The following is a 16,275-nucleotide window of genomic DNA, read 5'->3' on the forward strand; positions in this document are numbered from 1 at the left end:
TTGCTGTAGCGTTTCGAAGAGGGAAAAAGATTGGATAAAACGTAAGTATACATATAGATTACACATAGTTTTTTTAGTTGGTAAATCACTGTTTATTTACAACTTTGTTTTTTTTTTTAGATTAATTAGGCCACTTGAGCAAGTAAACTTAATATATAATGAACTACTTAACAATACAATCGTTGCGAATTATTTTCGTAACTCTGAGCTACGAGTTAAAGTTTTCATTTAATGATATACTGTAAATTTATACTAACAAATTTTTGTAATTAATAACTATTCAGGAATATTTTTATCAATATAGAAGACAATTTCTAAACGAACTCTGATAATTTATGCGACTACTCTTCCCTCTCTAACTATTTAATTAAAGTTCACATAACTTTACAATTGAATTTGTAAAAACTGTTTTATAATATATGATATGTGTGTGTGTATGTGTGTATGTGTGTATGTGTGTGTATGTGTGATTTGTGCTCGTATGTGTGTGCACATTTGCAAAATATAAATACATTATTTTTTATTGCAGTTTGTGCAAGCTCTTGCCACTTGCACCTATCGAAATTAATTATATATTTTGATACGATTACACAAACTTTTTTTTAATAACCCTCGTCATTACAAATGTCTAATTGACGTTATTAATATTTCTATGCTTCTTTTTCCTCTAACCGAAATACGTTCGTTAAAACTGTACTCGTGTATTAAACGCGAGACGTAATTTTTTATTACTTTAAATTGTACTCAGTTTCCGTTTCCGCATCTACGAGAACTTCTACACTGTTATAGCGTTTCTTATAATTTAAAGACATTTTGACGCAGTTCAACTAAATTATTCAGAAAATATTCATCGCTTTCTTGCTTAAACATAATGATACATATACTAGGTAAATATCATTAGAATTACGTAGATTACGTAGATTCTGTGCTTGATACATTGGAAGATCAAAAATTCAACAAAATGTGCAAACAATTCTTAATTCTAAACAGAACTCTATACAATCAATAACAGTAACTACGTATCTTAATACAGATTCGAACATTTTATATTCTGCACAACTACTTTAATGGAAGATGGAATTAACAAATCAACATTTTAATATGTAATAAACATTTTTAAAGATTCTATTGTAATAAATAATAGATCTGATAATAACGAATGAATAAAAGATGAACAAAAGAATAACGCGTATGGCCATTTATCGTTTAAAACTCGGATATACTATTCTTTTTTTTTTCTTTTGTAATGTCCTGTAAAAAATATAGTGGAATATATGTATGCGAAAAATGATACATACGATTGATAACATTCTGCTGCCACTATAAATCTATACGCGTGTCTAAAAGTTAATATCACGAACAAGAACAGGAATTCTCTTTTTGTGTATTGTCAACACATTGAAACGATGGATATGCCTTTCTTCTTTTTCCACGTTTATGCAGTACATAAAAAAATATTCTGGTTTAGAGTAAAAACGAATATAAACTAACCGAAGAGTATTATCTGGTTCTTTTACTAATTATTTACTAACTAGTGCAAACTAATGGTGTCCGCATGCGCGCGTGTCGTATCTCAGTAAAAATTGACTATGTTCTTTTACTTGACTAGCTTCGATATGTATTCGCTTATCGCATTTATTCTCACAACCAGCCGAAATCCATTCCGGTCAATTGGTAGAAACGTTGATTGAATGGACGATAAAAATCTCTCAATCGTTGTATGGCTACAGGATCTATGTAAGGATGACTACGACCCTTGTTCTTACCTTGAAATTTATGAAATACATATAATTAGACTCCTCCTTAATGCAGGAAATATGTTTCATATTATAGAATCTCAAATGATACGGATCTTAGAGCACAAAAAGTTCGGTATCATAAGAAAATTTGTTTATACATACAACTGTGAGAAACCAACCCCACATTTATAGTTGTATTTCATAATTTACGTGTACATGTTCTAGAAGACTTGCGATAATTTTGCCAACATATTTGACAAATTATACGTTATACATAAGTCTGTAGTATTTTTTAGGAGGCAATAGCATTTTGAGGGATTAACAGGAATTATTTTTAATCAACTCACCAAGGCAATGGGGTGTAGGACGTTCCTCAGATTTGAGCAGACAGGGGAACCCCTTCGTGGCATTGAAATAAAAATGTTTCTCGCAGATAACTCTTTTTAGGCCTAAAAAGTCCTGAACCCTGGTAATCTCAGCGACTGGATCCACGATCAATCTTTCTCCAGAGACGAATAAAAATTGTGACAATGGAAAGTACTGAAGCCATCTCTCTAAGTGTCGCGCGTACACTCCGATCTTCAATGGGACCCACGTTGTGTCCACGATTTTCGACCCATTAAGAAACGCTAGATCCTCGAACTTTGGCATGTTGGCTCGTTTACTCTTCACTTGGGTATAATCGGATATCGCTCGAGTAACTGGATCCCTTACTACGAGAATCAATTTCATCGCAAGATTCATGCGTTGAACTCTTCTCGGTACTTCGCTCGTCACGAAATACGACGGGGTTTTCTCCATCGTGATTTGAGTGGACAATGTCGGAGGCATCCTATGCCTAGAATATACCGTAAGAAAAATATTTGATTAAGTCACATTATTAGTAATTTTTGTAAAATAAAAATAACTTCTTAAGAATGTGCATAGGAATATTGGCGAAATAAAAATAGTTAAGTACAGTGACGTGCTAAAGTTTCCAGCCAGACAGATTTTTCTTTTTCGCTTTATAAAGAATTTTAAGTAATATTACCGTTATCTCCTTTTGCTTATCATACTGGTACAGTCAATATTATTTGAAATTCTTTTAGACGTCATCTTTCGAATATCAAGTTAAAAATTTATTTGGTCGAAAATTTTAGAACGCCACTGTGTATACTAAGATGAATACAAACCACGAAACAGTGTAACAAACCTACCTATACCAATGAAACCCCTTGATGTAATGATGATCAAAAAAGTGAACTTCGGATCCAGCTGCGCGAATAGCAGGATGCAATCTCAAAAATTCTAACAGAGCTCTAGTCCCGCCTTTTTTAACTCCAATTATCAAAGCTGTGGGTAATTGTTTACTCGGCATTAAACCTTGCTGTCTCAAGATCTGATACTTTCGCAAGGATCCTGTGTTCCCTTTAACGCTGTTGTTGCCTGTCCAAAGCGACACCATTTGAAGCTTCGATACTTTCGTGTGTTTCAATTCGACATCGCTTATCAGAGAGGATTTCTTGATCGTTAGACGATCCAGATTCGGGTCGTGTGCGAGTGGAACGAAATTTCTCGGTTTTTGGAAGGTTGCTTTACCAGGCAGGTTGTCGAGTAGTAAGGAATTGTCGATTAAAAAGATCCAGATGAGAATTACCAGAAAACAAGCTGGAACCAGGATTTTTTTCGACCAAGGCCCTTTTCTAAGTTCCATCCTGAACTTAAGAATCGTCGTATTTCACTGGCATCCTGGATTCCATTCTATTATCAAGCTTTCAGTCTTCTACCTCCATGCTGATATGTTAGGATAGATATTTTTCTGTCTATCATACCTATAAAAGATATTAAGGTGAAATTTATCATAGACGTATTTAAAAATAACATGCATTTAATTTAATTCTAATATTAATTCTTTCTTAACAGATAAATTCAAATAAACATTTAAATTTTCTGTATCTATTACATCTATAAGAAATATTTATTTATAAAGCTAATATAATTCTTTAATATATAATTATAATTCATACATTTATACACACAGACATCAATTGATTTCTTGTTATAAGAACTTATATAAAATATTTACAAAAATAATATATAGAGACTATAGTATAACAATTTAAATAGATATTAAAAATAGGAATCCTTTAATGTATGGTCTTTAGAACGTTAACGTGTCTCAGTTTACCCAATCATGCTTGATGTACCGTCTGCATCTCGCATGAGAGGGTTGCATATGTGCAAGGTGCTCAATCAGCCTACTGTAAAATATTAAAATATTTTATAACACACCGTAAAGTATTTTAAAACACCACTGTAAAGTATTAAAATATTTTATAAAACATATAAATAAAAGGATACCCAATATTACAAATAATATTTTATTTGTAATAGGTGTATGTATATATATATATATATATAGATGTATTTTCTTGATCCAAAACTGAGTTATATACATCAAAATCTTCCAATAAATTTACAGTACATTTCAAAAAGTATTTCGTTTTCGTTCATATTCATTACGGTAGTGATATACAACAAATTCTGTCTGCCAATAATTGCAATTACTTCTATTATTATCATTAAACGTAATGAAAATTTTTACAATATATTTTTTATATCATACAGTCAAATATATTTGCTGTAATTAAAAAGAAATTGCATACAAGAGGAAACCCTCATATTAACGTGAATTTCATTCATTCGTAAGATAAAAATGGAAACTAGAAAATCACCTACGTTGAATATCAAGCAGGCAACCTATCTAAACAACATAAATTATTAAAAAGTGATTGCATATCTGTTGCAACATACCTCCATGCCGCAGAGTGTCCAAGCGCACGTTAATTTTATACGGTATCCATAATTCTATCGTGATATTCGATTCTTTCCGGTAAATAGATGCGAGGATATGTGATTTCGTTTTAAAGGAAGTGCACACATTTAACGCATTATCAGTCGGCGCGTTCGTAACAATCGATAACGCGGAACAAGTAGAAGGGAGAAACGGTAGTATAACACAAAGCGTATCGATGAGATTTCATAGCTACCGAATCGGATAACGAGAAGTTGAATTAAACTTCATCCTCTTCGAGCTCTTCTCGTTTTCTTCGGATGTAAAAATGCTGCAACGTTTGTTAATCGCATGGCGCGCTAAAAACCTTTCCCTCTCGTGTTGCTCGCCAACATAGTTGTGAACTGTACGACACTAGCTCCACTCTTCTTAACGTGGAACAACTGGGAAGCTCGTTAGGAAGCAATATAGATCTTATGATATCGAGCAACCGAGCCCAGCTGAAAAATCGAAATATGTAATATCGTTTTATCAATAAAAGATTAAGGTACTAGAATAAAAAATATTCTTTTATCGATAACTCGTGAAATGTAATTGTATAACAGGCATTAGTGATGTTATAATACTTTAGGCGATTTAAATTTAAAAAAATTTAAGTATGTATTATATTTTGTTTGCTGATACAGTTGAAATCAACCATGAAGTATATATATATCTGTTAAAAATAAGTATTGTATAATAGCAAAAATTTAATATTACAATTTATAATATTCATTAGTGCAATTTAATGTAATTTAGGTTTAATTATTGGAGTAGCAAATGTTTAATATAAAATAATTAATATACGGAAAAAGAAATATATCAGATATCAAACATGACAGAAAATGTATATTTTTTGTAAATAATTGTTTTTATTACATTAAATATGTATAACATTTCGTTAAATAAGTATAATCTAATATGAATGTTAAAAATTTACTTTTGAGTTAATATATATATATATATAGTTGCCTACTTAAAGAATTAAATTTGTATTACTTAACGTATCCACAAAAATGTTCAGCATATAAAAAAGAATATTATACAGACATTTAATACTCAACAAGAATATTAGCATAATATGTACGTGTATTAAATAATAATGATATCTAATTATCAGGGAATGACTTTGTTTACACGCATAATTAGTAAAAGAAATTATCCAAAGTTATTAGTTGATTACAGTGTTTAAATACTTTATAACAGAACAAGTATGTTCAAGGCAATATTAAATTGTATCTTTTTTAATTAATCGACCATTAAAAATATATACTCCAAAATTGCTACGAAATTTTTGGAGCAAGGAGGCGCTAAATCAATTAGGTACGTGACTGTCGGTGATACATTGACTACGTGCTGACGCGCATTTGTGTGCGTGTTTCTCGGTAGTAACATTAATTAGCAATACCGTGAAACAGTGAAATAAATTGACGATCGATTTATTCACTCCTTAAAACACGTCGATAACAAAACGAATGATTTATACCGATCTAAAACTCTATCGAAAGCAACATGTTCTCGCAGAATTAGGTGAAGAGAAAATTCTTGGAGATGAATGAATGACGGCGCGTCAACTAGATACAGGACTGCTCGCGGCAAGGGCATAGGCCATGCGGCCCGTTGATTGGCCGGTCTTTGAAGGGGCAAGTTTAGTCAGAGGCCGCAAGAGTGCGCGTCCCGCGCACTCGTGTTAGATCTCGATGGCGACCGAGATGTGCCTGAGAGACGAGCCGCGAAATGCCTAGCTGTGTAGTGTTTGATTCATCGTGAATTCATTGTGATCTCCGTTTACTCGATACGATCGGGAAACACTTTGCATGCCTCCACCGTGTCAACACGCCATTATTGTTACGGTCGTTCGGCGCGGTGTGTATATATTTCGCCGTGAGTGTGGTGCGTGTGTGCGTCGTGTCGAAGTGTCGAGAGTTCACGCCGAATCATCGTCGTCGCTAGGAGAGAGCGAGAAAGTAAGGACGAAGAAAGAGAGGTACGATGTGTCTGCGTTTCAGCCCGTACCATTTTTTCGTCGATAGTTGACATTTTCGAGGATGAAACAGAGGTCTCGCCGGAGAGACGCATCGTCATCACGGCACTAGCAAATACAAGCACCGTCGGATATACCGAGTAAGTCCACTGGCCCCGTCTTTTCTTTTCCGAGAGCACCGCGATTCCTTTCTTAAAATCCCTCTCCCTGTCTTTGTCTCTCTTATTCGTTACACCGCTCGCTTTCTCTGCTCTTCTCTTCCCAGCCTTTCTTCCTCTCTTTCCCCTTATTATTTCGCCTTCTTTCCTGCTCCTTTTCTTCCTTCCAATCTTTACCACGTTAAACTTCTACTCTTTCTTCTCCAGCCTTTTTTCCTGCATACTATGAATGTGACCCGTTCCTGTGGCAGGACCGATAGGCGCGTGTATCAACTCGGCCGTGTTTTGTATATACCCCGAGAAGATCAAAACTCGCGATGTTTGGCTGTCGCCGTCGCAAACGTCGACAGTCACAGAACGTCGGGAAACGAGAGAGAAAGAGAAAAAAAAGAAGAGCGAAGTAAGAAATAACACGAACGGAGATTTCCTCGTGCGTAACACCCGAGAATCACCCGCTCCAAAATACACCGCGGTGTTTACGTCCCCGGATCCCTTGGTTTTATTCCCTCCGATCGCTTTGTCGATCCCTTTTCCGCTCCTGGATTTTTATTTCCTTCCTGTTCTCCTTCTTTCGTTTACCTCTCCTTACCGTCCTCTCGTCTCTGCTGTGCCCCCCTGTTTCTGTCTCTTTTTCCCTCCTCCGCCTTTTTCTTTCACAGGGATCAACTGTATCCCTCTCTTTTCCTTCTATAGCCTTCTCCTTTCCTCTTTCCTATTCCCTCCCTTTCCCGCTCTCTTTCACTCTGCTTCTAGCCACGAGAGCTTTGCGCGTCTCGGGGCGCGTGTATTCACGAATCGAGCTCTCTTTCTTGACGGTACCCACCACCGAACGCAGCCGTGCGTTTTCTTCTCGAGTCGTTCCACCAGCTTTTCTGCCAGTCGCAGTTTCGTTCCTCGCTCCGTGCCCTACCTTTTTTCCCTCGAGCCTCCGCGATCGTTCCGGTTCCACGTCCGTTTCGTTCTCCCTCTCTCTTCCTCTCGTTTTATATTTCTTTCTCTCATTTACTCTGCTCCTTTTTCATCCTGTGAAACCTCGCCGCGCGCGAGTCCTCTCGTCTCCCGCGGGCTCTCTCTCGCGGTACATGATTCTGCTACACGCGCGATCCGCCCCCCCCATCCCTTCCACCTCGGCTTTCTTTATCAAAACAATACATATGCTTACGGGTGTGCGAGAGCACGGGCTCCTCCTGATAATCGTGAATATCAATCAGAGATTTTATAAATAATTCAGTAAAAACCGATAAAATCCGCTGAAGTCGACGTGAGTCCTTCCCCCTCCCCCTCTACAGATCTACCTCCCACTCCTTCGATTCCTCCCCCCGCCCATTATCCTGGACTTCTTTCCGTAATTGACGACAGTTCACGATAAATGCGGCGAATAATTAAGACACCATTACTTCCTGGTTCTGTTACTGTATCGTTGGGAAATTGTTTGGGAAGATACTCGATCCGATGGAGAAGGGGAGGTTGATTTTAATTTTTGTTTCTTTCGGTTTTTTTTTCAAGATTGCAATTATTAGTTGCAATTGATTTCGAAGTTATTTAGGCTGCCTCGTTATTTATTTAGATACTCGGAGATTTAGCGAATTACTTTAGGATATTTTAGTAATTTAGGAATATTCGGTTTGGAGTGTTCCTGATAATTAGAATTATGGAAGTACTATATGCTCTAATAATTAAGATTGATAATAGGGATTTAAGTTAAATAATATACTATATAATAATATAGCAATATAGGTTAATTTTAACTTAAGTTACTGTCATTAATTTTAATTATTGGATCATATAATACCGCAATAACTCTAATCAAGAGGAATACTCCAAAACAGATATTTCTCTACAAGTACTATGATAAAAATGATATACAATATCTTGACGATATCGGTCATCAATTTGATGTTATTTTTTATCTAAAACTCTACCGTTAAGAACATTGACAAATTTGGTAATGAAATAAATGATTATCAGCATGTAGGAACAAATTATGATTATGGGAAACATGTTGAGAATCACTGTTGCTGAAAACGGTGGCAAGTTTCATTGGCTAGTGTTAATGGAATATGTGGCGGAGGTTTGATGAGAAATACGTGATTTAGCTCGCTTTTAATTAATGTATTATATCGTATAATGGCTGAAGCGAGAATGTATAATACTTTTCAACCAATCTATACATTTTTTGCCAAGCGTGCAGTAATTATCTTAATCGTGTTTATTTGTTATACGATACGGAAATGCAACCGGATTAAAATATTATTCCACAGAAAATTCATTCAGCTTTGAGGTTAATGGCTACGTAACGATCGAGCGTAGGTGCTTAACTCTTGATCATCTGATTTAATTACTTCGTTCCAAATTGAATAAGTTTACAAAACATTAGGCTAACCGATAATTAAAGGGTAATCCGAGTAGTTCGTACAGATTAAGCACAATTATCCGTTAGACTTACCAAACAAATACGAATAATTCAATTATAATATATTGGAGTACGTGGTACTCCAATAAGCTCAGTCATGAGAAATACTCCAAAACGAATATTCCTTCGCAAGTACGATGATAGAAATAATTCGCAAGTCTTGTAATTATCAGATCTACTATCGTTAATTTGCCAGACTCGACATTATAATAGATATTTATAAACATTGGTATAATTTCACTCTCAAACAGGGCGAAACTTTAACACGTTGAATGTCACGCCAGTTTTACAAGGTTTGGCCGTGGCGCCACTATGAATTTTTTATTATGCGATACATACAATGTTGAAATATTACCTACTAGAGATATGTTACCGTGTATAATCGTCGTTAATGAATTTATCTCACTGAGGTGACCGGTGACCCCCATGGCGCTGTAGTGCAATTTCGCTCGATTCACTTATTTTTTTGCGATTATCAATTATCTCATATTATTTCTTCGCGTTGCTATTTAGCATTTTAATATTTTAATATTTAGCATTTTAATTATTTAATTGTTCTATGGGAATTTAATTGTTGTCCCGGGATCTACCATAATTCATCCCTCGGTCATACTTATTCGGATCTGCAATAATCCTAAAGGATCGTTACAAGATTTAGCATTTGTTACTTTACTGTCAAAGCCCTTAATTGCTATCAAACAGCTTTCAAGTCGAAACGTTCCTTAGGGTTATTGTTCACTAAAGTAAAAGCGGATTTTTCCATATTCGACAACACATAATAGATCTATCTACTTCTACTAATCTGGGTGCGCCGGTCACCGGTGACCCCCATGGCATTCAACGTGTTAAGTATAAAATCCTTCAATTTATATGAGCCTTCTAATTATATTGTATACACTGGTCGTGAAAGTTTAAGAACACGAACATCTTTACATTTCTTTATTGTACTTGACAATTGCTATATATATTGGTCATGATAACTGATCATGGACTGTTTAGACCTTACACGCTTATATAAATCTTGATAGTTCTTATCAATGAATGTTACCAATGGTGTGATACAATACGATAAAACATAATAATAACCTAAACTATAATTAGGATAAATAAATTCTTTGAACATCATCATAATGGGTCGCCATAGACTTTCCATGATATCTCCATAGCAGAATCTTTTCTTACCTTATCTTTATCTTAGAGGAAATAAACGTTTATAATTTCGACGCGTATGCCGGCGTCGCAAACGTATAATTCTAATTATATTACGGAAGAATTAGTCTTCATCCTCCACCGATTACTTACATATTCATCTGTTATTTGAAAATAGCCTCTAGCCTTCTCAAAGACTTCTCCATGCCCAAGGACTCGCACACAAGAACCAGGAAACGAACAATTAAAACGTAGCTCGAAGAAATGGAAGAATAATACATCCGTTTCTTAGATACCAGTTTGTAATCGATGTGGAAGTTCGATCGTGCGTCGCAATGCGTCTCGTTTGAGATGGTAATGGATGTTAATAACCACCGGTGCAGGAACTCGCACGTGGTGAATGTGCCTAGGGTACACATTTGGGGGTGGGTGTCTGGTTGCGTGCACAACCTTGGCAGAGCGAATGGACGTCAGTGGTAGTTGATAGAAGTGGAGGTGGTGACGAGATGACGGCGAGGTTTCAAGTAGAAAGGGAATAGAGAGTTCAGAAGCGGTCGCCTTTGATGTAGACACGCTCCACAACTCCTTCACGCCAATAAACCTTTACGACGAACGTTTCTGTAAGCTTTCTTAATATTGTCATCTTTCCCTTGCCTCTTTCACTCCGTCTTTCTCCTGTGTTCCCATTGTTACTCGCAAGGGAACTACGGTTTACTTCTACGATTCTGATATTTTCTTTTCTTTTCTTTTTTTTTCCATTTCTCTTTTTGAAGCTTCATTGGATAGACATGGACACCTGGCAATTTACTCTCTTTTGGTATTCAGCAATGGAATAGTTTCACATTACAGCTGTTCTCTTGTTTTTAAACGATATCTCGGGAGTTTTTTAAACTTGCAGTTTAGACGATTTTTGGCAAGTTTCAATCGTTTAATTTAAACCTCGGTTAACGCGTTGAATGCCACGCCAGTTTTACAAGGTTTGGCCATGGTGTCACGGTAAATTTTTTATTACGCGATACATATAATGTTGAAATATTACCCTACAAGAGATACGTTATCGTGTATAATCATCGTTAATGAATTTATCTCACTGAGGTCACCGGTGACCCCCGTGCCGCTGTAGTGCAATTTCGCTAAATAATTGTTCTATGTTGTCACGTCCCAGGATTTACCATAAACCATAACTCATCCCTCTATCATACTTATTCGGATCTGCAATAATCCTAAAGGACCGTTACAAGATTTAGCATTTGTTACTTTCCTGTCAAGGCCCGTAATTGCCATCAAATATCTTCCAAGTCGAAAGGTTCCTTAGGATAATTGTTCGCCAAGGTAAAAGCCGGTTTTCCCATGTTTGATAGCCACTGATGGAGAGCGCATAGAATAGGTCTATATTTCATGTAGAAATAAATCTATTTTAGTTTGTTTTATACTGCATTAATTTCGTCACACCATTGTAGTAACGATGGTAATAATAAAAAATTTATAACTATTGACAATTGTTTAAGTTATGTACTTCTACTAATCTTGGTGTGCCGGTCACCGGTGACCGCCGTGGCATTCAACGTGTTAATTTATCTCGTTTTCTTAGCAAGTTTGAGATAATGGTAGTAGGGTAATTAGAGCTAAGGTACTTTTAAGGTAATAGTTTATAGAAATAAATGTTTGAACGTTTACCAAGAAACTACAGTTCTTGTCTACATCGTTTCACTTTCTCAAAGAGACGTTTTCGTTGGGAAGACGTAGATACCTGACAACAATTTATGCTTTTAGTTTTTGAGAATGGAACTGTTCTTTGTCACGGTTGCTCCTTTGTTCTCATTGATATTTTGAAAGTAACGAGAACTCTTGGAATTTAATGAATTTTGTTAACAGTGCGAAATTTACGCGATTGTTTCGATGACTTCTAAGAATGATATATTTTAAAACAGTTTTTCACTGTTCGCAAACGAAACTCAGTCCACTCTTTTACAGTCTTAACTTTTATTTGAAGTCTGTTGGTGAAACAATTTTCTCCTTTAGTTTTTAAGAATAAAACTGTTCTATGTGGCAGTGTTTCCTTGCGTTTATTAACGCCTTAGAAATACAAAGTGTTGTGTGAAAGTAGTTCAGTCTAGGACTTGGTAAATTTTTATTTCATTCGTTTGCAATTGTATGTTTGCTCTGTTAAAGTACCAGTAGTACATGTTAAAGTATCAGTAGTACAAGAATAACGTTTCACTGTTACGTCGTATCTCATTTCCAACGGTATCTTTCTATTAGAATAGCGAATTGCATTCAACTACTTGTAATTCATGGTGCATATGGATCTTTAAATTCTAATGTGACGTCTGCTACGACTCCGATACCTTTGTATGCGCTTATAATCGTGCCAGGTATAGTCTTTTACACAGTGCTACTTTACGTTCACTAACACCATCGCTATACTCGTCTTTTCCTCTTCCATTCTTTACATCTATCAATCGCCTTCGTTAATATTTTGTCTTGGTCTCCTGAAAATTCTCCTGACTCCTTCCTTTTTATTCCGATTAATAAACAAACATTGCATTAACGTAACATTTCACTTGCAATATATTTTCACACGATACATTTTTATTTTTATTTTTCAACTTTTACGTGTCGTGTGTAATTTCACTGTACTCTCGGCATTTAAGGAGTTAACACCAGTCCTAACCACGAATACCTTGAAAACTATCGAGTACCTTACCCTACGGTAGAGTATTTTCGTAAATAGAATCAACCAGCGTTCAAGGTTTCGACAATATTATTTTGCACGAAGGTCTCTCAATTCGCTTACGAGTAGGAAGTTAAGTCCCCAACTAATACCTGCAATATAACAAGTGGGTTATAAACTTTTCTACCTCGTACATTATATCAGTGAGTCACAGCGTACACGTTAGATAGGTTGATATATGAGTCACTCCAGCAGGAAGAGCTGTCACCGAACAGGAAGAACAATCGTATCGGCTGTCGTTTAATACGATTACGATCTCCCGGGAAACAGAAGGAATAAATGTTAATGATCGTGTACTACACAGGCCATGAGACTTGGTAGGGTCTGAACGAAAAAAAGATCGTGTCTCCCTGACCTTTCGTTTATTGCATCTAACAAGCTTCTTTGAACAACGACCCTTCCCTCTTCTGCAATTATCGGCAATAAAGTGAAAGCTTTTACCAGTCACTTTCAGCGCACGCAAAGGAGAGTAGTATACAAAAATAAGAGTTAAGAATAACAGAAGATGGAGGAGCCAGGGCGACGAGGAGGATGTTACCGGAGGCAAAAGCTTTGTAATGTCAAAGAACATCGATTTAAAGGTCCTTGGAAAGGGGGGACGGCTTTGATATCAAAATGAGAGAACGTAAAGTTTCCCCTGTGCTTTAACCACCGGCGAGCACGTGGTATCAAACGGCACGATCACGAACTGGTCTCCGCCCACTCTTTTCCAATCTTCGGTTCACGCTAGGGGATTCCCACAACTGTGTATGCGCCACGACAACAGAGGGTGGCTCATGCGTTGCTCCCTTTTATACAGTGTAGTTCACTTAACCCTATGACCTGAAATAACTCTTTAAATCTTGCGAATCGTAATCCTCGCAGAGGTGTCTGCCACTGCTTCATCTCGAGGAACCATTCATCCGAGTAATCCTATTCTTTCATCGTATCGCTTTTCTACCACGTGGGTTCTCTCCCTCGATGGCTCGTATCGTAAAGTAATCCAGTAGGAAAATTTGTTCAACAAAGCGATTGTTCAACGTTGATCATTTTTAGAGCAATTTTCTTTTATGATATCAAAAGATCTTTGCGCGTTTATGTGAAATTTAGGAATGTGATCTGCGAATAGGTGAAACAAATCTTTGACTATCTTTCCCTTGTGCTCGAGGAATTTTCATACGTATTCGCTGTCTGATAATATTATTTCTATGGAACGTTTCCGAATGAATTAAATCTATACAGGGGAAAATTTTAATCATCGTCGTTTCTCAGCAATTTTAACTCTTTCAAGAGATTCTCGTATAACATTACTTTTCTTCCGAAACATTTCTAGATATTCTGTAATAGCAAATTAATAATACAATCGTTAATACTAATTAACGTTATTAACTAACTTTGAATGTTAGAATGAACGATCATATTATCCACTTTGGACACTTACGCGGTAATTTTAATTCTTTCGAGATGTTCTTCCATAACATTCTATTCCTATTTCTTGGAATATGCGTTTCTGGATGATTCGTGAGTAACGTAAGAGAATTTATCAAAATTCTTCATTTTCGAGTAGTTTTAATTTTCTCGGATCATTGTTTTTCTATACGATATTTCTGAATAATTTCTAAAAGTATAATCAACTAATGACGCTCGTATAAGCGAGCGTTTAAACATTACGGAGTAATTTTAATTCGTAATTACATACTACGTTCCGAACTTCTTAAGAATTCAGTTTACTGCTAATTAATACTTGCGAAGGAAATACGTATTATTAAACATTGTTGACAAATGAAAATGAACCGGAACCAAGAAATAGAGTTAATATCGTATAACTAATATAACTTAATTGCCAATTACTAACACTCATAAAATTCATGCAAGTTTATCTAATGATACCCAAGAGTCAACGTACACGCATTTATATTAAACGCGCGCCGTCTTTTGAAAACTTCCAGCTTCGTTATTTACTTTACTTTTTACATATTAAAACGTACCGAGAACCGTCTTCCCGGTATCCGCGGTATTTCATTAACACATTGACCGCCACGTGAATTTCATATATTTTGCTGCTGCAGCCGCGATAGAAATATACTACACGGTAACGTTTAATTTTTACGAAATATTATATTGTATTTATATTGTATTATTTTTCTAACAGTATAATCTATTATCTTTCACGTTGTTGAACATTCTCGTAGAAACGTATCTCGCTGTAAACGTTCTAAGAGATTTAATAACGTGGCTCACCGATGACCACCGTACCAATCAACGTGTTAAACGTATTAAGTATTATATACAAATGGCGTGTTTTCTGTTCGTTAATTTCGAGTAGAACGGGTAGTACGATAAGCGTGTTGAAATCGCGTTCCTCATGTGCCTGGTATCAAAGTTAAACAGTCTAAAAGGCGAAATAAACGCGAAACGTGTTACGATAAGGGGGGAGGGAGGCGGGGGGGGGAAAAAAGGAAAACGGTTCAGCAGGGGTGGTAGCGAGGGGATGGTAGAGAAAGAGGAGAGAAGGAAAGATAAGTGAAAGAAGATAAAGGGGCGCCGAAATGGTACCGCGTTTGATCCATCATCTCCTCCGTCTGTGTGTGCAATAATTGTCTCTATTGTCTGTAGCACTGTTCTCACTGTTTGTGGCCCCTTCCATCTCTGCTACTTCTGCTCTCATTCTTTCACCATCGCCGTTTTATCATTCAGTTTCTCGGTGTCGTCGGTTCGTTTATTTCAATTTGTGTGTCAATCTCTCGTGCGACCAAGAGGTTACTGTATACCTGGCCTGAATGTATCATCGGTGATACATCGGTGCATACGGTGTGCCATCACGGCTCAAGTACTCTAAAACAGAATATATCTACATGCAATTGTACATCTCGTGCACAAGCATAGGCGAGATATATCGCGGCGAGTGAATGAGACAGGGCTTTTTAATGTAAGAAGCGAACGTCTGATTCAGTTATTCGTGATTTTCGTTAGTCTATCGGTAGCACGAGTATTGGATAACGTGCAGACTGGCTGACAGCGGAAAAAAGTAAAAGGGAAACAATGAAAACGCGTGATCGCTCCCGTTCTTTATTTTTCTGTCGCATACAATTAGAGCGCATTTCTTTGATGCAAGGTAAGCTGGAAATCCGAGATTCTTATTGCGCTTGACGAATACGTTTTTTTAAATAGGATTCCGAATCGTTGCAAAGAAATCGTAATGATGATAGTAAATAAACGTTACTTTCTTCGTTCGACTACTCGCAACACTTCATCAATGGAACATGTTAGTTGGTGTTTTATGCGCAAGTCAAGTGTGTCAGCCTGT

At 36.4% G+C, this 16,275-nt stretch overlaps 2 protein-coding genes across 4 annotated transcripts in view; one reads left to right on the plus strand and one right to left on the minus strand.

Moving 5' to 3' along the window:
* Positions 1–121: 121 nt before the first annotated feature.
* Hs3st-B (Heparan sulfate 3-O sulfotransferase-B) lies at positions 122–4,936 on the minus strand. 2 transcript variants are annotated; one of them, XM_033334189.2, is made up of 4 exons: positions 4,769–4,936; positions 2,936–3,550; positions 2,087–2,577; positions 122–1,766 (listed from the first exon to the last, which is right to left on the minus strand). In XM_033334189.2, exons 2-4 carry the CDS (start codon positions 3,430–3,432, stop codon positions 1,642–1,644), a joined length of 1,113 nt encoding a protein of 370 aa, XP_033190080.1. In that variant the 5' UTR covers positions 3,433–3,550; positions 4,769–4,936; the 3' UTR covers positions 122–1,641. The 2 variants fall into 2 exon arrangements, with proteins under 2 accessions (XP_033190080.1, XP_033190078.1); XM_033334187.2 differs by having other exon boundaries at positions 4,533–4,936.
* Positions 4,937–6,226: 1,290 nt separating this feature from the next.
* Axn (protein axin) overlaps positions 6,227–16,275 on the plus strand; it is a 30,347-nt gene continuing 20,298 nt past the window's right edge. For both annotated transcript variants that reach the window (XM_033334077.2, XM_033334082.2), the window contains exon 1: positions 6,227–6,675. The gene's annotated coding sequence lies outside the window, so the exon portion shown is untranslated. The remainder of the gene's footprint in view (positions 6,676–16,275) is intronic.

Source organism: Bombus vancouverensis, chromosome 4, assembly GCF_051014615.1.
Source record: "Bombus vancouverensis nearcticus chromosome 4, iyBomVanc1_principal, whole genome shotgun sequence".
Taxonomy (NCBI): domain Eukaryota; kingdom Metazoa; phylum Arthropoda; class Insecta; order Hymenoptera; family Apidae; genus Bombus; species Bombus vancouverensis.